Source organism: Puccinia triticina, chromosome 7A (assembly GCF_026914185.1).
Source record: "Puccinia triticina chromosome 7A, complete sequence".
Classification (NCBI taxonomy): Eukaryota; Fungi; Basidiomycota; class Pucciniomycetes; order Pucciniales; family Pucciniaceae; genus Puccinia; species Puccinia triticina.
The window spans coordinates 229,128-252,280 of NC_070564.1; the positions used below are offsets into that span (position 1 = coordinate 229,128).

The window sequence follows — 23,153 nt, forward strand, 5'->3', positions numbered from 1 at the left end:
TTATTTTCCGAAAAACAAAATAAAAATAACATACAAGTTTTCATCGGATTGCTAGCATCAAATGCTCAAACTGCTTGCATCACATTTGATGATTGATCACACCAATCAATCATCAATCAATAGACTGGCTCACCAGAGGCTGGAGACACTTTCCGAGCTCCAGCCTCTCATACATATACCCAGTCGGATACCCGATCGGGTTGCCGGTACAGCCAATCGGATACCCGACCCGATACCCGGTCGGGTATCTCCGGGTCTTCAGGGTCCGGATCTAATCCTTATTTCTGAGTTGACTACAAGTCAATGAATGGGTGAGAGATGCAGTGTATTTGTAATCTGAGCTTCCCGATTGTGGGAATCATGACTTTCAAGATCAGCGGTGCCAAGATCATAGGAAAGATAGCTATGTACGACCCAAAGATGGGAGAGTACAACAAACATTTTTCGGAAAAGGGAAATATGTAATCTGAGACGACATGAATGATTACGGAGATGGCCAACGAAAATGATAACTATCGAGAAACGATTTCTAAAAGACCGAGAAAAACGATCCTTTGGAAATCTTCAACCTTGTCTTGATCGAGTTCGCCAGCTCGAAGAATGCGATTACTTCCCATGTATCAACAATTGGATTTGCTAATATAAGTTGTTGGTTTCCAACGATTGGGCAATTGATGAAGAACCCTCTATCCATCGGTTCAGCAGGGAAAACGAACTTCGCGCAGGTCGCTCCGTGCTCGCGGGGCTAGCCTCGAGCATCCTTCCGCGTTCGGTGACGCTTTGCGCCTCCTTGGACTGGAGGCTTATCGGACGAGCTCGGAGTCGAGGGGAACATCAGATTTTCGATTGTGGTGAATGTTTCATGTTCTGCTTGCTCATGATGATCTGCCCCGAGCTCAACAAGTTTCACGATAGACTCGCAAGTGGTCCGTTCCATAAAAGCGCCGAAATCCGTAGCTTTGATCTTTTCGTTTCTTGGTGGGTTGTCCCATGGCAAGACTTCCATTGTTTTCCATGGGACCAGATGCCTTCCCCAGGCACGCGGAGTGTGAAAGTAGTACCCTTTTTTCCTGAGGAAAGCAAACAGATTGGGGAAGTGATCATCCGATGGAAAAAGAATCCTCCATTTAGTTGGATTTGTGCATTTTAAGTAAATTCCCAGGGTATTGATTGCGAATCGCGTTTTCATCGCATCGCCAGAACTTACTTTGATTCTGCGGCCGGCGGTTGACGTAGTTTGTTTCATTTTCAACAAGTCAGAATTGAGCTCTGAGTCTTGAGCGGCACAATGCTGATAAAACAGTTGATAGAATGAGTCTAGGGAACTATTTCCCTCCTCAACTTCTGTCGGTTGGAACAAGACTTGCGAGGCTTCTAATCTCTTTTCATTTCCAAAGCAAAACAGTGTTACCAACCATTGAAGAAGCTTCGTCTGCTCGCTTGATCTCAATTCTAGTAGTCTTTCGTTGTTGCCATCTGGAGAAATTTTCTTGCTTCCTTCGTAATCCACTGCAGAAGGAGAAAAAGCTATGAGAAATTGACCCTCACGGAAGAAGATTTCTTCTAGCAAAGTCCTCGCACGATGGAGAACTGTATCTTGACTAGCCTTTCCAGATTTAATAACCTCTTGAATCAAAACAGGCATCTTGGAGCCTTCGCTGTTGCCCTTCACAATTTCCCAAAATTTGCTGTTGTGGAGCACGTTTGGCTGGAATAACGTTCGATTTTTCCACGGGCGAGGCCCGGGAAACGTTACTGAATTGATCATTCCGTATGATTTCAATCCCAAGGCAAACATATCCAAAGCATTTTTCAGTTCACCAGAATGTTCCGTCGGTGTTTTTTCCACAAACCTTTCCGGAGTTTGGGGGATCACAGTAGAACTGAAAAGTTTCTTTTCTGATAACTGCTTGGGTTTTTTTGAATTTGGATGATCCGCGCTGGCAATGAGGCCCCTTTTAAGAGATGAAATCTCATTGCTGGGTTTTTGCCGGGTTTCTGCATGGCCGGATATTGTGTCCTGCCCTGCTCTCGCCCAGAATAGAGATGTCAGTTTTTTTCATAGTTAAAAAAATGGGGTGTCAAGAGCGTAAAAGGATTACCTTTGAAGATGGTTGGGAGGGAATTTCGTTTTAATTCGTCATCTGCCAAAGGTTCCTCAGTGTCTATGATAGCTTTCTTGATGATCTGCCAATGGTTCTTCTCTATGATCTTCCTATAATTCCACATGTTCTTGTTGAATTTTTCTATGTTGATGTACCTCTGATCCCAAAATTTTGATGTGTTTTCCCATGGCAGGACTTCCATTACCTCCCATTGATTCAAATGGATTTGATAGACTCGTGCAATATGACCATTATACTCATTTTGCTTGAGGTAAGCAAATAAGTTGGAAAAGTGAACATCCAATGGAAACAGCTTCCTCCATTTAGTCAAGTTTTTGTATTTCAGGTAAATTCCTATGGTGTTGATTGCAAATTGTGTTTTCATTGCATCGCCAGTGCCTACTTGAATGATCCTCTGGTTATTGGTTGCCACTGTTGCTTTCATTTTCAATAATTCAGAATTCAGCTCTGAGTCTTGAGCTGTACAATAATAGAGAAACTGTGAATAAAATGAGTCTAGTGAGCGATTTCCCTCTTTAATTTCTGACGGTTCGAACAGGAATTCTAAGGCTTCTGATCTCTTTTCATTTCCATAGCAAAAAAGTGTTACCAACCAATGAAGAAGTCTTTCTTGCTCGCCCCATCTCAATTCTAGTATTTTGGTGTCTTCATGTGGGAGATTTTTCTTGTCTCCTTTTTGAAATGTCGAAGCAGAGAAAGTTATAAGAAATTGTTCTTCACGGAAGAAGATTTCATTCAACAGCATCCTGGCTCGCTGGAGAACTGTATCTTGACTAGCCTTTCCAAATTCAATAACCTCTCGAATCAGAACAGGCAACTTGGAGACTTCGCTGTTGCCGCTGAGAATATTCCAAAATTTGCTGCTGTGCAGCACGTTTGGTTGCAATGACTTTCCAGATTTCAACTGGTGATAGGACCTGGGAAAAGCTAGTGAATTGATCAATCCGTATGGTTTTAATCCCAGGTTAAACATATCTAAAGGATTTAACACTTGACGGTCAATTGGAATTTTCAAAGTTACTGGAATTTGCGGGATCACAGCAGAGCTGTCAGGTTTGGTGGTGGAGAACTGCTCGAGTTCTTTCGAATTTGGATGATCCGGGGGAAGGTTCCTTTGAAGGGATGTAAAGTTCTCGATCGGTCCTGCACGAGGCTCTATGTGGCCAAAAACTGAACCATGCCCTGCGTTGACACAGAATAGATGCTTCAGTCTTTCACGGGTGAAAAAAAACTATCAAATTTAAACGAGTACCTTCGAAGAATCTGTCCAGACTGGAGTGTTGAATAGGCCAATGCTTGGACGGCGAGGATATGGTCACCGTCGGCAGGCTTTGCAGTGTTTGGGAATGCAAGCCGAGAGTTTCAAGTCGGGACTTTTTTTGATCTACGCTTTCAGAATGGACCAAACCCATTTGAATATAATCTTCAAGTCGATCCTGATTTGAGGAGGATGGCATTGTAGAACCATAAGCAAGTTGATGGTGCTCCAATTCATTTGACTGCGAGACCGGGTTAGGGTTAGTTCTTGGGATGCCAACGGAAGAGTGGACAAACTGCCATGCTGCATCCCAACCAACATCTAGCGCGGCAAATGGCGCCTCAGAGAAGGGGTTTTCTTCGAAGTGATGCTCAAGTGATGGCATTGAGGTTACATGGCCGGCGTTGTTGTTCAGAAGGTGTAGATCAGGCCCTGGTTCTGATTGTATCCAGTCATCGAATTCGTGATGATGTTGTCCAATTTGTCTTTCAAAATCAAGCAGAGCACGTGTTGCTTCGGGTGGCAAGTGCGCTATAACAAAGGTAAGAAAAAGCTGGGCGAGGGCGATTTCGCAAATTGAAGAACTCCGCTTGATTTGGTTGATCATCTATGTAGTCGAATCAACTCGGTAAAATGGGTATAGAAGTTTGATCAGCTTAGATAAAAAGCTTGAAAAAAGATGAGCGAATACTTCAATCGAGCTAACAGATTGTTGGAAGTGCAAAAACTTGCCACAAACAATTAGCTGGGCCCGTCCGGCTGGCGAGTCCCAAGTTCACCCAAGATTGCAATCCGAGGGGCAGAGTCTGATCTAATTAGCGCCAAACACCCTTGGCAGCCAAACATGTCAGAACGCCCCCATCCATGCGCGATGAAAACACGTGGTGGGGTCGAGCTTAACAAAGCCTCCCAGTGAGGCAGCCCCGCAGGGTCTCTGTCCGTCAGGGAGGTCGCACTTCGTGCGAGGCGCTTCGCGCCGCGCCCCCCGGCAGGCGAGGGACTAGTGCTACACCCCGGGGCCGATGGAGCGCCCGGAGGGCGATCGGGTTGCGCCCCTGGGACCCCGCAAGTCAATCACCGCAACGGTGGCGCTCAATCTCGCCATGTCCCAGGGGCGCACCACCGTGACGCCCCTGAGGCGTCACGAAACGCCCCTGAGGCGTCACGAAACGCCCCTGAGGCGTCACGAAACGCCCCTGAGGCGTCACAAAACGCCCCTGAGGCGTCACGAAACGCCCCCGTTGCGCAATCGGGTCACGCACCTGTTGCGGAAGTGGGATTGGTGCGCGACAGCGACGCGCCGTGGATCGTCCCTCGGGCGTCCCATGGAGGTGAGGACCACGCTGCTGGAGCGGCCCGGTTGCTGGATATGGCAAGGTTGGGGACCGCTCAGCCGCTGCCAGCGGGTAGTTGATCCGGTACCCTTGGAGCCCTGAGCGGCGACCTGCGGATATTTGACCCGGGTCCCTTGAGGCGCTCAGCAGCAACCCGCAGCTGAGCAATCCGGCACCAACAATGTATGCCAGATCAATCAAGATCCGAATCAATTGGATCATCCTGGTGGCTGATGGCAGGTGGATGGTCTGCGGAACTCTGATGGGGCAAATGCAACTGCGGGGCCCATGGGACTCGCGTTGGCGGGTCTTTTGGTACTGGCACTTGGCCAAGCGTCAGGGCACACACATATATTATAATAGGTTCATGGGGGTGGGCATGGCCCCCTATAACATTTCATTGCTATAAATGAGGAAATTCATAGTATGTATGTATGTCTACTTCGAGTTAGTCGGTGACTAGCTACTGGACCGGCGGCCAAACGATCCCGCGGGCGGCCAATTCTTCTTGGACGTCGGCATCCAAAGGGACAACCAGTTCAGCTTTGTCCACTTTGCTAGCCATGGGCTCATGGCCAAACAATTCCGCATCTTTTGCGCCAATGAGTTGATGCCACCTGTGCACAAAGGAGAGAAGGGGAATGAGTAGCAGGTCAGACTAGCGGGTACAAGGAGCCTTACTTACGCATTGATGTAATCCACAGCCAGTGTGCGGTTAGAAATGAGTTTCCTATCAATCTGGAGCCACTGTGAGATGTTCCGAGATTTAGGATCATAATAGTTTTGAAGGGTGCCCAATTGCAAGAAGGCATAGCGGACTCGGATTCGTGGATCACTGACTAGGCGATCTATTTCCCCATCAGGTGTGCCAGCTAAGGCAGGATTCAAGTGTCTCCACATGATCTGGGAAAGATTCTGCAGATTGGGGATGTTAGGCAAGGTAGGGTCACCTGTAGGGCTGAATCCAGTCATCAAGTGATTGCAGAATTTGTTCCAAACTTGCTTCAACTGTGTCCTGATGGCTGTGTTGGCGTGCTGAACGGCATAGTGATCTTCATCGATGAACCCAGGAGGGAAGTGCACTTCCAATACCGCGGGGGTCTGTCGCCGTAACTGGCGCTTTAGTTGCATGGCAGGGAGGGCTGATCAGGTTCAGTGGCATTGGGGGATAGATACACGGAGTATGCTCACCAGGACAAGTTGGAATAATGAATTTACCCGGTTGTCTTGGGCATAAGCCTCTATGAGAGGATGAACAAAATTCTCCCGGGCCGTCCTACGGATTAATTTCTAGCAACATGGGTGGGTGTCAAGGGATAGGGAAAGATGCAATTGGAGTGGCAATCATACTGCAACATACCTTGGCAGCAAGAGAGTATTGGAATTGGCGGATTTCTTCCGCTAGATCCACGGGGCCGTTACCAACTTGTTGGTTAGGCGTTGCATTTGGGTTGGGCCCGTCATGCCCTCGGGCAGCAATGGCTGCCATGGTTGTCATGAGGGCCGCCTGCTGATCAGGATTGGACAACTTTTGGAAAAGTATGATACGGGTGGTTAGGCACACCAACTTGAGGGGATTGGTGCCCAGGGACTCACCTCGCGGAATAAGTCTAAGGCTCCCGGGGGCAGCAGCGGGACGGCAATAGCGGTCAAAAAATCAGTTAGGGGGGACTGCGGGGTAGCCTCACGTTCCTCTTGATGTTCCTGCTGTCTGTTGATGGCGGATCTGGTGGGGGCTGCAAATGGGTTTTCAAACCCACCGTCAAGCTTGTCTGGTTCTGTTTGTCGCCTCTGGTTTGGAGTCTCTGAGCCTGGCAATCAGGGCGGAGACATTGGGGGGCGGGGATTAGTCCTGGGAGATTATGTCATATTGCAACTGACCTAATTGGCATATAGATTGATAATTATGGAATAAACATGATTTACCTTCACTGGATGATCTCCCACGGCGGGCTGGGGATTGTGATTCCAGGGGGGCCGCGGGTTCATCTGCAGTACCTCGATTTTCGCGGGCTTGTTGGGCGGTGGAGGCAAACATCTTGGCTTGGGTGGATGACGTGGAAGTAATTGCCACCAAGGGCCAGATAGATATCTGGTCTCCATAAAAGCAGTGGGCCCCTGGGGCCCACTTGTGGGTCCGGCCCTGATGGTGTGCCAAGGCTGCAGGCCTGGGGCGGGTTAGGGTTAGCCCGCACACCTGCGGCGGCCAGTTGGACCAGCTGGTTAACACAGAGCTAACATTTACTAGGTTAATGTTAACTCGGATTAGGCTGTTTGGCCTCGCGCGTAGGTCTGGCACTGAGGATATTGTGATTATCATTGGAGCGGCAATATTCTATTTAGCATGTTACTAGCAGGTGAGCTGTTAATTTGTCCGCCCATGGTGGTGGGCGGTTCTGGTACATAAATTCACGAGGGGGGTGGGGTTAGGTATCTGTAAGCATGGTCCGCATGTGGTATAACGGAATATTTGTGTGGTTACTGGACTATATATTCAATTCTTTCTTGACCTGTTTGAGCCCGCGCAAGATAAGATCTCGGACTCCCCATCCAAATCCAAGTGCCTCGAGTGAATTGTGAGTTTGGCCTATGAAGGAGGTCCAGTGCAAGATCTGCTGGTCGTAGATGACCTGATCCACGCGCATGTCTTTCAGGGGGATGCGGCAGTATGAGAGGAATCCATCAATTGATAGATCGAGCAATTCTTTCTTCGGTTGAGTCGCGTGGGGAGACCCGTTGGCGTCCACCACAGGGGCCTGTAAGGGCCCAATAGGTGTGTTAGGGCGGAATGCCGAGGGCGAAGGGTTGGCGGCTTGCGGTCTGGGGGCTGAGGGGCTTGGGCCGCAGAGGACAGGGAGCACAGGGTGGCTCGCTCTTGAATAATACCATTCGGTCTCCTGAGGTAGGGGCTGCACATGCACGAAAGGAAGAGCAAGACTTCAGTCACTTTGTTATCATGTGGGATTATCAGTTTTGGTTATCAGATGACTGACGGTGATAACTTCATAATCCTGAGGCATGCACACCTCAATGACCACCTTGGCCTGGCTTGATGAATTCGCGGCTGCCAAAGCAAAATTGGCATAGCTGCCTTCATGGTGGTGTATGGCCCCTTGCATGCGGCGTTGGTTGGGTTCCACAATACTAAAGCTCCAAATTAGTCTGTCGGCTCGGTCGCTAGCTTTGGCCACGAGATCAACCCGCTGGATTCGATTTTCTTCAGACAAGTGCTCCCATATCTTATCCTTCAATCCGTTAAAGTCCAACTCAGTCAGGCCCAAGCGGATAGTGCACGGAGGTTCACTTGTTTCCCAGAGTTGCGAGTACACTTGGCCGCGCGTGTCTTTCCCAAAAGGCACATAAAGCGTGTACATAATCGTGACCTCGATCATTGGGTTCATGCCTCGGGCCGGGTGGATCTGATGTGCGCGAGCAAGGCGTTGATTTAGATGAACCGTTCCAGATGACAGTTCCGGCACCTCCTTCGTGACGTCCTTCGTGATGATGAGAGATAATCCCGGTTGCGACAAGTTGCTAGTGTCTTCAAGGGGTGTCTAGGTGATTCTCAGGACAAATCAGGCGCCGATTTTTAGGAATATTGGACGCTACCCATGCAGAAGGACAATTCAACTCACCTGTGGTGGTTCCTGCTGAGAAACCGGGGGAGTGCATGGGTCTCGTCACAATAACCTGATAACAAGCGAGGACCCGGGCGCCTTGTCCGATATGCTCGGGATGATCAGGGGCCAAGTTAGATTTGTGGCGGCCATTGTCCCACTAGGTGAGGGTGTCAGCGGCGGGCCGAGGTGGATGACTGTCCAATCGAGTTCGCCGGCCAGATTGTTGCAGCGTGCCTCGTGGCCCACACCCGGATCCCTTTCGGTTATCTTAGCCAGAATAGCCGTGCAAACACATTTCCAGTCCCACATCGCAGATTTGCTGCCAGCAAGAACCATTGTGATGGGTTTCTTTGGGCCAACAACTTTGGTCCACAATTTTACGTTGCGTCCATCCCGAGTTCCGTGGGTGCATCGATTGGTGGGGGGGTTGCTAATCCATATGGAATACTTGATCTCCAGTTCCACATCAAATTGATGAGCACGGGTTGAGGTATCATCGGCCACCGGATATCGTTCGCGTACCTCGTCCATTGTCAATGACTCTTTGAATTCGGCATAGGGGATCTGCGAGTCCGGACAAACTTCTTGCTTGCGTTTTGGCGCGCCAGTGTGAGTCGTGGGTGATATGTCCATGGTCTGAGAGGTCACCTTTCTGGGGAGATGGCTCAGATCCCTCAGCAGTAGCTCGAGCTTGCAGCCCAAGTCCGATGTGGCAAGCCACGCCACCCGCAGCACAGCTGTACAGGTTTTGTGCCCCCACCCACATTAATCATCTTGTGGGTGATTGCACAAGTTCACAAGTTTTTGACCAATGATGATAAGTATTTGATGTAAGTTTTCAGGAGCGCAGCGGATGGGGGCGTAGTCCATGGAGCGGCGCGCCCGATGCACCTGAAGATGTCACTGGTACCGCTCCGCCCTGAGGCGGCGCAGTGCTTAGACAGCACACGACACGTAGCAAGGCGCAGCCGCAGCAACCTTGACCACAAGAGGGACGGGTAGCCGGCGGAGAGTCCCGGGCCGAGATTCAAGCAATTCCGCTGATTGACTCCCACCGGACTCAACGCCGAGCTATCGACACCAGGCCGCCGTAAAGGGAAATTTTTTTCGCCTTCTCACACCTCTACAATGATTGACGGCATGAAAGAAACCTCCGACCAGGTAAGACAGTTAGCTCAGGCGAACGCAGAGGACAACCCCGACTTGGACAAGCCGTTGGTACAACAAGAAATTGCTGAAACCCTGACGGCCAAACCTCAAAAACAGAAGAAGTCCAAGACCGTCACCACCACCGACCGGACAACGAGGTCATCATCCAAGGCTCCGGTAGAATCAAGAACCCCCGCCGGATCGCAAAACCCAAAACAGGGCCCACCGACTACCCGTGAAGAAGGCCAATCAAGCAGAGGTAACGCACTCGCAAGCCTCTGCCGGGAACTGATCGGCGATCTAGGCGTAGACAGCACAGGTGAGTAAAAAAAAAAAAAAAAAAAAAAAACAGGAATGGGAAGCAAAGACGATCCATCATTCACCGCCGGCATTCCAAAGGAAACACGCGAGACTGAGATAGCCCTGTTGTTTACCCTACACAGCGGCAAATCCTGTTGACGCAGATTTAGCAGAACAACCCACTACCACTGGGAGTTCTAGCAACAACGATTCCATACGGTGCAAGATCGACATGCTCACCGATCAGGCCTTCGCAGCAGAGAAAGACGGAAACGTCGCGTTGGCGGAACAATACTTCGCAATCTGTGAAGGGTTGACCAAACCCAAGTTTCAACCCGCGGCAGGTGCACAACTCGGCCCCTCTATCACACCGGTCGTCCGGAAAATGTCCACGGTCGCAGTCACAGTCCCCATCCCACCGGTGGAGTTAGCGCAGACGGGCGGAACCAAGGCGACCCCTGGAGGGGTGGTTTTTGATGACGACGCAAGGCCGACTAGCCATAACGTCGGTTTCACGCCCTTCTTCAAACAGAATTTGATTGAGCTCCGGGCCCCCCTCCCTCTGACCATCTTCAACGAGGTCTGGCAAGATAAAGCCATCCTCCACTACTCTCAGAAAAGGAGCCGAGCGGACAAGACAAATGTTGACAAGGACAGATACACCGGGTACCCGTACCCTTGCGAGTACACACAAACCTACGCCGAATGGTCGATCAACCATCAGGGTTTCTACACCGCCCTGATCGAAGTCGCCAATTACCCGAAGTTTGCCGGCTGGCTCCTGCTGCACAAGCGGCACTGCGACCAACTCGTCACGCAGCACGGTTTCATGACCGGACTCCGATATGATATCAACGTGCGCACCAACGCCTTCGCCCATCGGATCAAGATGCCAAACAAGTCAATTTTGATCAGCAACATATTGGTCTTCAACGATACAATCACCCAGAAGATGATCGCTCACTGCAGGAAGTTCGACGAGACGGAGTTCATGGAGAATCCCTACATCAAAGGTGGCCCGCGGAAAGCATGGGATCCAGTGACGGGCATGGACACCTCAAAATCTGAAACGCAGGCAACGACCGGAGGACAAGCTGGGAAGGCCACCACCAACCACACCCAAGCAGCCGCGAAAGGGCCACAACAAGGCCATTCTCCACCAGAGAACCGCGGCTCTGGCTCTGGCTCTGGCAGATACCCAAGCACGCAAGGTTACAAGGGAAACCGGTACGACGCGGCGTACAAGGACCGTGGCAGGCGTGATCATAGAGGAAGGAACTCGTAGGCTACCCGCCCGTCACCCATGACTATGCCCCCCATGCCCCCCCCCCCCCCTCCTCCTCAACCACTGTGAGGAAGGGCACTACCACTACCCCACTAGATTCGGTCCCTTGTTTTGTATATAACTCCACGTCTGATCCATCTCTTACGTAATAAATTTAGATTGCCGGAGTGTAAAGGAGACGACCCTCCTGTGCCACCGAGTGCTAAGAGGCCTTGTTTAGACCAGGCTGCGCTCAAAACAGAGTGGCCAACAGCGGTCTCTTGTGAGATGAATGTACCGGAGTGGGAGAACGCACTGCGTAAGTGGGACCTACTCCCACAATTTGAGGATGTCCTACACAGTTTCGTGCATAGTTTCGACCAAGGGATCCCTCAACACACGGTGCACTCTGCCGGTCCTTTCTACACTCCTCCGAACCACGAGTCCGCGCTTCAAGCACGAGGGAAAATAGAAGAATCTATCATGAAGGAACTCAAGGCCAAAAAAATGTTTGGGCCATTTAGCCGCGAAGAGGTGAACAAACATTTTTCATTCTTCCAAACCAACCCCCTCGGCGCCGTCATTAATGGCGACGGGTCCTTACGCCCTATTAACGACCTGTCATTCCCCCACGGGAAGCAAGGGATACCGTCCGTGAATTCCTTCATAAGCGCCAATGATTTCACCACGACCTGGGACGACTTCAACGCCGTGGCAAAGTTTATCAGAGAACTGGAACATCCGGTCCTGTTGGCGATTTTTGACTAGGAGAAAGCCTACCGGCAAATCCCAACAGCGCCACACCAGTGGCCATATCTCATGGTTAGGACGTTTGATGACAAGATCTTACTTGATACGCGCATCACCTTCGGAGGCGTGGCGGGATGCGGTTCATTTGGTAGGCCGGCCGATGCGTGGAAACGGATCATGATGAAGGAATTCAACATCATTACCATCTTCTACTGGGTCAATGACAACTTATTTGTCAAAGATGCCAGGTCAAACGTCGAAATGAAAGATGTGGTGCTACGGTCTGATCAACTAGGCGTGAAGACTAACAAAGAGAAATTTGCCCCGTTCCTGGTGGAGCAGAAATATCTAGGCTTCATATGGAACAGTGTCCTTAAGACCGTGCGTCTACCGGAAACCAAACTTAAGAAACGGATTGGACAGATCGAGGTCTTCCTTGAGCTTGGCTCGCGTTTCAAATACGGAGAAGTCGAAGTCCTTGTTGGTTGACTAAACCACGTCTGCTACGTCCTGCCCCAGCTCCGCTGTTACCTATGCAGCCTCTACAAATGGTTGATGGAATGGGTCGATCAGAAGTCTATCCGCCCGGTCCCACTAGATGTGAATGAGGACCTCCACGAATGGCTCTCAACCTTGCTCAGGTTTGAGTCAACTAGGTTGATTTTGAATCCGGACCCAACCAAAATTGGGTGGGTGGGCGACGCGTCCACCAGCTTTGGGATAGGAGTGCTGATAGGCCGCAAATGGGCCCAATTCCGCTTACGGTCAATTGAAAAACTCGAGGAAGGGCTTTCAGAAAAAACGGAGAAAGAAAGGATATCCCGCCTAGAAACTATTGCGGTACAGCTCGGCCTATTGATGCTAATCAAAATTGGGGCAAAGGGAAGCAAAACCTTCATCGTTTGGACGGATAACTCAACAACCGAATCAGTGATCCACAAGAGGAAATCAGGCAACAGATTTGTGAACGCTGAATGGAAATTGATACAGAAAATGTTGATCAAACACCAAATAAACCTCGTGGCCAAGCGCGTCACTTCAGCGGAAAACAAAGCGGACACACTGTCAAGAGGAATTCGAGACGGGCACAGGAGCCGGGACCAATTGGTGATCACGGTCCCACAAGATTTAGAAGACTTGATAACCCAAGTAGAATCCTGATCTAGTGATGCAATGCAGGAATAGACCACGCTGAGGGATACTGTTAGGCGCAGAGCCAGGCTCAGGCTGCACCTGAGTTACGGGCGCGGGCTCCAGCTTTTCGGGCCTTAACACTATCCAGGAGTGATGCTCTTGAAGGAGGGACAACCAAGCCCCTCCCACAAGTAGCTCCTACTCTCCTTCTGAGGGAAACCCTCAGGAATTCCAAACCTTGTTAAAGGGAGAGGAATAAGAAGAGAGAAAGGAAACTAACTCCACTCAGCCCGTACCGGGATGACTTGAGGGCTACAGGAGTAGCACCTGGGTCAGCCCAAGTGGGAAATGATCCCACGGAAAGAAAGGAGCCTGATGGCTACCCAGGCGACACGCAACCGCCGGCGGCACAAGGAAATGCCCAGCACAGCAGAATGGATTACAAATATGCACCATAGAGATGACAAATTCAAATTGGGGGCGCAGTGGAAGGGCAAATCAAAAAATGGAGATGGGATTCCTCATGCTTGGGTGATCATCCTTCTGCATCTCCGTCATAATCATTGTCCTTTTCCTGTGGCAATGGGTTGTCTTCTTCCTCAGACCAATACGATGATCCCTTGGCATCTTTGTCTGCATCATATCCATTGGAGGCATCCTGAGATTCATCCAGAGGATTGTCCATCTCTTCCTCAGCAGCATTAACACTTCCTTCTGAATATATTTCTTCATCCGAGGTGACATAAACTCCACTGGTATCTGCAACCCAATTGTCAAGTACGGTTGCCACGCAATCCAACCAATCCCGGTTTTCTATTTTGGCCACAGGCAGGTTCGAGATAGATTGGTGCAGGTGAGGATCATGAAGCGAGGCCGCGTTGATGATGTAATTGATATTGTCCGTGTGCTTGACCTGCCATGATTTGGCCGCAGTGTCCTGTCGCTCCATGTGAGTAGTCCTAGAGAGCGTAACCGGGCAGCAGCCTTGGTGGCAGTCATGCTGGACGTTCAAACAACCACGCATTTCCTGGAAGAAATGGCAATCCCAATCATGAGCCCAGACTCATCCAGACAGGCGCGCAATAACACACCAATGACACACCTTGGCTTGAACCACTACGGTGCACTGTGTGCAGCCTAACTCCCGCATTCCGTAATAATTAGACACCCCCCCAAGGCTAAAAACCGTCACCTCGGCATAAAAGCGGCGGCGCCCCCCCCCATGAAGATAGCCAAAGTGACTCAACCATTCCCACACGCGCATCAGCAAGTTCCCCCGGTGATACCTATGCAGACGCAAGATGATTAGTGTCAGGTTACTGTACCCACCCAACAGTCCTGTTAGATGATGATGCACATACAACCACAAATACCCCGCGAGCCACGCAGTCATTCTTATTCAGTTGAATCTGCGCAATCTGTGTCAACGTCGGCTCCCCTTGGAGCCTGGAAAGTACGCTGGGGACTGGCCTTTGATCTGACTCCGGGACACACATAGTGGTCCTGCACGGGTACGTCTTGGCCTTGACCTCTGACTTGCAAGCGTTGTACCCCATCGCGCCCTGTACAATGCAATTCCCAAGGAACAAAGATGTGATCACGGGTTTTGGGATGCGGCACAACCCGGTTTGTGGGTCGTGAAGTACACCCCCCAATAGGACAAACCTGATGGCTGAATAATTTTTGAAAGACGTTTCCAAATCACAACCTGGGGCCTGTCTATTCGAATGGACCGACGCGAGCCGCAGAACACCGTTGTAAGATTCAAACTTTTTGGTCGAAAATATGGATGGCGGCCCAAACAGCCAAATTGAGTCTGATAGGTGGACCAGCATATGTATCTTTGGTTTGTTGACCCACTGCGCGATTGACTTGATGAGATGATACAGAAAAATGTCAATGTGAGCCTTGATTTGGGCAGTATAAACCGCCAGGTTCGGGATGCGCGTTTGGAAAATGAAGGGGGCCAGCTTGCAGAGGGAGTTCCAAATCATTTTTTTCTCTGGTGTAAGGGTTGGGAGACCCTTCACTGTTTGGAGGCTGGTGGCACGGAGGGACAAGGCACTAGGCCTGGGGACGTTCTAGATCCAACGTCCTCGGGGGCTGTATTGCAGGGAGCTAGCCACGGCAGAGAGATATCAATGGGGGTCCGGAGTCTCTCTGTGTTAGTTCTATGTACAACTGTCTTGAGGAAGAAGGGAGAGAAAGGGAAAGGAAAGGAACTCACCTAGCCACAGCAGAGAGATATTGATGGGGGTCTGGAGTCTCTGCCGAGCTAGGAAGGGGGTGGGAGGAGCTGTGACTATACTCCTGGCTGGTGGAGATCATGTGATAGGTGAAGTGTCACCTAGTGAAGCCCACAAGTTGTGCGGGGCTTCACAGTCTCCCCCCCTATAAAGAAAAAGAAAAAATTGAAAGAAAGGGAGCAGAGACAAGGATGGGAAGGAGGAGGTGAAGCATAAGAGGGAGAATAAGGCAGAGAAGAACCAAGGCCAGCGGGAGAGATGAGGGGAAAGGATGGCATTGGGGGGTACCAGTTTTTCATGACTTTGTCTGGTGAATGGAGAATCATCGTGGTTGGTGGGGGGAATGTAGGTGGATAGGCTGGGAGGATGAGGAAGAGAGAGTTGTGGAGGAGCGTGCAAGGCAGGTGATGGCCAATGTGGGGCGGCAGGGTTAACCGTGTCCTGTTGGGCGGGAAGAGCCTTTGGGACGGCGGGCAAGGAGATATGGGAGGCCGTGGATGGCCTGGTTAAGGACAGCGGGGGTGTGACTGATGAAGTGGCGAGGACGGAGGTTTGGGAGGCTGTTGAGGGCCTGGTCAATGACGGCGGGGATGCGGCTGATTGCGGGGGGGTCGGGGGGGTTGAGAGGGCGTCTGATGGAAAGCTCAATTGGTCAGGCCATCGGGCCGCAGTTGCCGGTGTGGAACTTCTCACGGTTGGGGGAGAAAGAGCTTGGAGAGGATAGAGTGCTTGAAGGGCTGCTCTCCGGTGACTCTGGGAGAAATAGCACAAAGAAAAATAAGATTTGTGGCTTCTTTAATCTTTCTAGGCGCTGCTACTACAAAATACTCGTGTCAATCACTTGTAAGGCGAAGAGAAGAGGGTTTTATGGCGAAGATGGGGTCAATTTTAAGTGTTTAATTCACAGGGGCACGAGTTATAATAATCAATTTCAAATTTACAAGATGTGATGAAAGCTAAATAGTAACGTGGTACTATTTCTCTAATGCTGACATGGGGAAGAAAAAGGCCACAAGATGAGCTTCTTTTATATTCTACAAGCTAGTATGAGAGTAGTTTTTGGTCTAGAAAGATTTACAACTATGTAATGAAATTGTTGTTACTTATAAGCCTTGGCTTTTCTATATGCAAATGATTTTTAGTCTGGAATACTTCTCAAAGATGTTAAACAATTCTTAGAAGTGAGTACTAGATTAAAGTGTAAAGAAAATTACTGTAAATCTCTTTTTATACTATTTTTGTATATATAAGTGGCTATTTCTGAAGGATTACATATATTGAGTGTTTTTTATATTTAGAGCCAGAAAATACCTTCTTAAAGCGCTTAAATAAATAAGAAAACTATGTAACATCTTGGTGAAAGTGATATAAGATACATTTTTGCTTGTTTATGTTAAAAATGTTTAGATTGTGGCTATTTTACACGCGGCGCGCGTTGATTGCGCTCACCACACCGGGCGGGAAGGGGGCGTGCTTGTGGTGGCTGGTGGACAGTTAGGCACAATGCGGCGAATAGATGGGCGGAGGGCGTCCGAAATCTTTTTGGCCCCAAAGGCTCGGTTGGGTGTGGAGAACCGTGGGTCTGGGAAGGGACACAGACCTGGCGGGGTGATTGGGGCAACCCGTCCAATGCCCTTCAGTCCGCAATCTCGCCAGTTCATTGGCAGGGAGGCCTTCGTCGCTCTGGATAGCACCGGTTGCAGTCCTTGTTCCATTGAGTACCGGAAAGATCCCGCCAGCGGAGCAGGCAAGGCAAGCTGAGAACCAAGTGTGTAGTGACCAAGGAGCTGCGTTTGTTCTACTCTAGCCAAGAGGACTTCCACCACCCTCTCCAGGTGTTTGATTCGCGCCTCGTATCCACCAGATGACTGTTCTGACGTTCTTTTAGAGTTTTCCCTGTCAATCTGGACAGGGAATGAGGGGTGGCAGTTGACGGCGTGGGAACAGGCTGGGAGTCGTGCAGGAGGGGGAGGAGAGCGGAATGAGGTCCCTGCTGAGGAAGACCGGGATTGGAAGGAGGAATTGGGCGTAACTGAGCTGGAGAGGGTTGTTGGTGGGTGTGTACCCAGATGTTAAAGCCGGGACCGCTGAATGGTGGCAAGTAGGGCACTTGAGGACAAAATCCCGTACCTCGTCGGATAAGGACGTCCAAAAATAATCATTACGGAGCCGGGCGACCATTTCAGGGCAACCCAGGTGGCCCAGTTTTTTGTGCTCTGTGCTGATGATTTTGAGGCGGAACTCTGAGTCTTCTGGGATGACCAAGCGGCCGTTGACATAAAGAAGCCCATTGACTGAAGTGCATTTGTCTCCCAGCAGCAGGGCTTCCTGGAGTTTTTGATGGAAATTGTTGGCCGCATAACCCGCTCGAAACCAACGTTTGAGCAGTTCAGAGGGGGTAGGACACTGGCCAGTTGAATTGGCCCAATATTTCGACATATAACCATGCAGCTGCTTGATTGATGACCAAGTTGGGATGTTGGCCAAAAGTTAAAGAGGAGATGGGGAGGGGGTTGGTACGGATTTGAGGCTGAAAAGTCTGGTGTGGGTTCGAGACTAAGAAGCCTTTGTGTAACGGAGTTGGGGCGCTAGACAGGGGTTAGTACGGATTTGTGAGGCTAGGAAGTCCCACGGAACTTGAGTCGGAACGGAATTCAAGATTAGAACCTCGCGGAAACGGAGTCGGAACGGATTTTTTTTTGAGACTGAGAAGCCTCACGGAAACGGAGTCAGACGGATTCTAAGACTAAGAAGTCTGGCGGAAGCGGATTTGGAACGGATTTCAAGACTGAGAAGTCTGACGGAAACAGAGTCGGAAAAAAAATTGAGAACAGGGCTCTTGCGGAACGGATATCGCCGGGGTTGACGAGGGTGTTTTGGGTCTAGAAAAAAAAAGTGTAAGGGTTGGAAGACCCTTCACTGTTCGGAGGCTGGTGGCACGGAGGGACGAGGCACTAGGCCTGGGCACGTTCTAGATCCAACGTCCTCGGGGGCTGTATTGCAGGGAGCTAGCCATGGCAGAGAGATATCAATGGGGGTCCGGAGTCTCTCTGTGTTAGTTCTATGTACATCTGTCTTGAGGAAGAAGGGAGAGAAAGGGAAAGGAAAGGAACTCACCTAGCCACGGCAGAGAGATATCGATGGGGGTCTGGAGTCTCTGCCGAGCTAGGAAGGGGGTGGGAGGAGCTGTGACTATACTCCTGGCTGGTGGAGATCATGTGATAGGTGAAGTGTCACCTAGTGAAGCCTGCAAGTCGTGCGGGGCTTCACATCTGGACTCAAGAATTTGGACAAAACAAACGGACCGGCCTGGAGCAGTATTTTGAAGTCGCGTCCTACCAAGCTTTTGATGTGATCAACGAGATACACGGGCTTTAGAGAGGTAATGTTCAGAGAGACAACATTGAATGATTGGAGGCGGCGTAATAGTACGACCTTGCTCTCCTTTGGCACGCTAGCCACAAGATCCCGAGCCAAGTATTTGACTACTCCAAGAAGGACCACATGCAAGACCTCCACGGGCGTATCCCACACCCCATCAAATCCTAATGGATTGGAGGGCCAACATTCAGCAACTTGCAGTCAAAGGGTAATGTGAATCAAAATCATACTGCGTACCTTGGAGTTCTAATATCGGATTATATAAACGGTACTTGTTGCCCGCCAAAAATTGGATGATTTTTGCTTCCCCAGCTGCGTTCCCTTTGGCCATTGTCAGGAGCTTCAGGGTGATAGTATCCTTCACACCTAGGCCTTTCGATTTCGTAGTACATGCATTGAGGCTTTTTGATCGGGCTACTTCAAATAACTCATGCGTGTGTTGTCGCGTGTCAGACCACTTGCGAGCATTCAGAGCTAAATATCAATCCAAATTAATTTGTCAGCATAATTCATTGCTGAGATCAGCTGTTCAGGACACACTTTCTCCCCACACAACCCCTGATGGAGGAAATGACGAATGAAGGTGCGAGTCTTCTTGAATTTCTGCAGCCTCACCGACAGGGTGCATATCCTACACGGGTGGAGGCAGTTTCCCGGGATTGGAGTATTTGTTATCTCGGCGTGCATAGGTGAGTCTCCTAAGAAACATAATACCAGACCAACCACCCAGACAGGTCTGGCAATGCTGTGATCGTAAGCCTTGAAACCTTGCGTGGTCATCTCACTGAAACCCAGTTAGTGAATAGCAGCAAGCAGCACAACCCTTGACAAAACAAAATCTTGTTACAACACACTTCAGTTCCTCCACAATCTGCTCGGAGATCTCACAAGCAGAGGCCAAATTTGACGTTGCCAAAAAATGGCAATGATACTCTTGGTTGGAAATATGTGGTGGCAGCCCGGACAACGTGAAATAAAATGATATGTGCTTGTTAAATTGTTTGGACACATTACCTGATGTGTCGTCGGAGTAAAGCGTCAACGGCACATGGCAGATGATCAGACCGTCAGCCGTCTCCCTCCAGGGCTTGGGAAACTTGACTATCTCCTCGGCACGACCCCAACAAAAAGATTCTTGAGAGCACATGTAAGTCAAGCAAAAAGCATTACCAATGGCGAGAGAGGGGCCTACAATGTACATGATCAAGGAGGATTACATACCATAAATCTTCCTGCCGCACTCCTTCCACAGAAGGTTGCCAGTCTTCTTCCAGATGATCTCGGAATAGATCCCCAAGAATTTTGTGATCAGAATCAAGGTTAAAGCTGGATTGCCTATCGCCAAGCGGCCAGGAATGGTGATCTTAAGGAGGCCGCGTCACCAGGAAAATAAAATAGTCAGTTGATGACAAGTGACATTACACCAGCTCCAGCCAGCTACCCACCATCTATCCAATATCTATCCACTATCTACCCCAATCTCCCAACCATCTCCTCAACTTCCAAAATTTACCAAGGTGGTCCTGTTCAGTTTTTGATGAGCCCAACTGATCCTCAATTCTGTTCAGCTGATACTCAACTTTGGCACCCAGTTCATACTCAGCTTTTCTGCCCAGCTCATACTCAGCTTTTTCACACAGCTTACTCTCAGAATTGGAATAAAGCCTTTTGACCAGTCATTGCTCAGGTGATGCTCAGCTTTGTACTAGTCCTGGCGCAGCTGATGTTCAGCTTTGTACCAGTCCTTGCTCAGCCTTCTCCTAGTCCTGTCCCAGCTGATGCTCAGCTTTGGCCCAGTCCTGGGCTCGCTGGCCAGCTGATGCTCAGCTTGCTGAGTATTAGCTGAGCCAGGCCAGGGAAAAATATGGGAATCAGCTTGGACAGGACCAGAGCTGAAAATCAGCTAGGCTAGGGCCAAAGCTGAGCATCATCTGAGCCATGGACAAGGCTGAGCATCAGCTGTGCCAGGGCCAAAGATGATCATCAGGTGGCCAGTTCCAAAGCTGAGCATCAGCTGGGCCAGGGGAAAAACTGAGCATCAGCTGAGCCAGGGTAAAAGCTGAGCATCAGCTGGGCCAGGGCAAAAGCTGAGCATCATCTGTTTTTTTCACATTGAGTGCTTTGATCCTGACACCTATCATGTGAGCCCTAGATGTGCTGGTGGAGAGGAGCAGCATTGGAGCTGAAAACAAAGCTGTGTCATGTCACTTTCCATCAAGTGACTACTTTTTTTTCCTGGTGCGTGTTTTGCGTACATGGCTTTCATCAAGTTGGATGCACTTGACGTGTAGAGCCGACTGATAATTAACGATAAATATAGGTATAACTACGGCCAGGGACTTCAATTGCGCGGGTTCATAAATGTAGAAATGCTTCCCATTTGCTTCAAACATTTGGGGGCGGTGGGCCCGCGCTAGGCCACCCACCCACTTCCCGGATTGGGAAAACTTGCTGATGTTGAGACCGTTTGTCAGCTCGGGATAGAACTCAAGGTGTTTGCCTACTAGGGGATTGGCTAACTCCTGATGTCCCACACCATATTAGCCTATTCACCAGACTGTCTGCATCAAAGTATGAATCAGGACGCACCTCAGAAATGATTTTCTTGACGCTCAGGGAATAGCAAGGAGTGTCGAACACTGAAACCGCCTTGCGCATTTTGGGGCCCAACAACTTGATTATTCTTGCTCTCAAGGCGCGGACGGCGGCCCAGGAAGGAAGATCAACATCGCACAGCTTTAAGATAGCTTGAGGCTTGTTGCAAAGAGTCCTAGACACGATGGAGCGGGTGTGTCCAATGATCATCGAACCAATTAGGTCCCAACATAGGTGATGAAATTCAGTGAGATGACGCGGAGATGCCACAAGGAAGGAATGCTTACCAACTTGTCCTTGAAAGGGAACCAAGGGCTCGCAGCAACCCGGTCAGATTGCACATCGGTCCGGCGGATAGGAACCTCAACTGCTGGATGTGCCCCGTTCATGTCCTGAGGTGCTGCAACAGATGTATCGTCCCATTCGCGCGGGGGAGCTGGCTCAGGTGGGGCATAGGGCACATAGTGGGCATAGCGACCGGCTTCCTCAGTCTCGGCTTCAACCAAATCGTCAACCAGAGTGCGTGTATTGGAGTTGGGCGCGGTGGGGGGGTCGAGGTTGCATATACCCTCGATGCGGTCCCAAACGAGATGGTCTTCCCAGTTATCTTGCGGATAGTCTGGAGCGGGAGATTGCCTGTTTGGGAGAGGGTCTGGCTCTTGGGCCGCCCACGAAGCGTCTGGCCCTTGTTCTGTCGTCTTCGCTTGGTCGGCGGCCGCTCGCCGTATTTCTGCCCGCTGTTGGGCGTTGATCTGGTGTGCCTTCCTTCGACAATGTGCTTGCCAGCTCGTGGTCCCTCTCGCCAGGGGGCAGCTCTTGCATATATACTTCCGGTCGGAAAAAATGTAGTCTGTTGGATATGACTGTCAGTGGTGGCTTGCAGGGTCTCAATAGTGGGACAACGCGTGACTAACCGTCGGTTTCCTGCCGATCACCTGATGTTTGTCGCATTTTGTGAGGTCGCGGTGGGTAGCTGAAAGAGCGGAGTAGTGTGGCTCCTTTCGGTTCCAACAAGTCCGCATATATCGGGGACAGACGCGGTGATTAGGGGTACTCGGGCAGTGGTGGGGGGGCGTCCCTGGCTCGTGAGGGTAATTAATCGGTGACCCAGCCGCCAGGTCCGGTGCGTGCTGGGGCCGGTCATGGTCCCGCGCCAGTGACCCCAAGGTCCCTCAGGCGTGCTGGGTACCTCTCCGTGACGCCAGGGGACGCTGGGCGTCACGGGTGCGCTATGGGCGCGGTGTCTGAAGTGTGGGTCACCGCGGGGCAATCTTAGGGTCCCAGTGGCGCCTGTGTGGCGTGTACTAGCTGGGGCTCGGATGTGGCGCACCACCATTTCTCGTTTCGCCCCGCTGTGTAAGTTCGTGGTGGGGTAGGGTGCCGGTGGGGTGTCAATTCCGAGTAATGAATCCCACAAAAAGTCTAACTTAGCTCCTCGGGGGAGCGAACTAATTCCCTCCTTGGTTCGGAGGGTCCCTGCGGGACGGCGTCCCCCCTCCAATGGAGGACTTCCCGTCAATCTGGGAACCCAGATTTTTCCAGATTTTGCGGGGAAATCTGGGCTCGATCTTCCCAAATCCTAGATCTGCCTAGATTTCCCTGCAAAATCTGGGAAAATCTGGGTTTCCAGATTGGCGGGAAGTCCTCCAATAGAGGGACTTAGTTAAGTTAGACAAAATTAAGTCCTGAATCAGAACCCGGACCAAATTTCACTTTCATTGGAGGACTTCCCATCAATCTGGGAACCCCTTCCAGACCCAGATCTGAGCCAAATTTCGCAGGGAAATTTAGGCTTTGAGACTCTGGGAGGCTCTCAGATTGCTCCCAGATTGCGACGGGAAGTCCTCCATTGGAGGACTTTCCCATTGATCTCGAAGGCCTTCCAGAGTCAGATCCAAATTTCCAGATTCCAGAATTCCAGAGTTTGACAGATCTGATGCCTGCACCCCTCAGAAAGACCATTTGAATTTTGCATTGGTTCCGTTGAAATTCAAGT

The 23,153-nt window shown here is 50.4% G+C and overlaps 4 protein-coding genes across 4 annotated transcripts; 1 reads left to right on the plus strand and 3 right to left on the minus strand.

Annotated features, from left to right (window-relative positions):
* Positions 1 to 745: 745 nt before the first annotated feature.
* Positions 746 to 6,756, minus strand: PtA15_7A31 (uncharacterized protein; the record flags this gene model as incomplete). The annotated part of the gene is made up of 9 exons (XM_053170915.1): positions 746 to 2,025; positions 2,103 to 3,308; positions 3,379 to 3,991; positions 5,272 to 5,335; positions 5,404 to 5,837; positions 5,910 to 6,008; positions 6,079 to 6,246; positions 6,315 to 6,529; positions 6,645 to 6,756. 9 exons carry the CDS (start codon positions 6,754 to 6,756, stop codon positions 746 to 748), a joined length of 4,191 nt encoding a protein of 1,396 aa, XP_053021860.1.
* Positions 6,757 to 7,204: 448 nt separating this feature from the next.
* On the minus strand, positions 7,205 to 8,971 carry PtA15_7A32 (uncharacterized protein; the record flags this gene model as incomplete). The annotated part of the gene is made up of 3 exons (XM_053170926.1): positions 7,205 to 7,627; positions 7,712 to 8,272; positions 8,417 to 8,971. The coding sequence occupies 3 exons, from the start codon at positions 8,969 to 8,971 to the stop codon at positions 7,205 to 7,207; spliced, it is 1,539 nt and encodes a 512-aa protein (XP_053021861.1).
* A 1,768-nt stretch (positions 8,972 to 10,739) lies between these two features.
* On the plus strand, positions 10,740 to 11,072 carry PtA15_7A33 (uncharacterized protein; the record flags this gene model as incomplete). Its single annotated transcript, XM_053170937.1, has 1 exon — positions 10,740 to 11,072. One exon carries the CDS (start codon positions 10,740 to 10,742, stop codon positions 11,070 to 11,072), a length of 333 nt encoding a protein of 110 aa, XP_053021862.1.
* Positions 11,073 to 13,470: 2,398 nt separating this feature from the next.
* On the minus strand, positions 13,471 to 22,108 carry PtA15_7A34 (uncharacterized protein; the record flags this gene model as incomplete). The annotated part of the gene is made up of 4 exons (XM_053170948.1): positions 13,471 to 13,694; positions 21,290 to 21,332; positions 21,445 to 22,007; positions 22,072 to 22,108. 4 exons carry the CDS (start codon positions 22,106 to 22,108, stop codon positions 13,471 to 13,473), a joined length of 867 nt encoding a protein of 288 aa, XP_053021863.1.
* Positions 22,109 to 23,153: the final 1,045 nt, after the last annotated feature.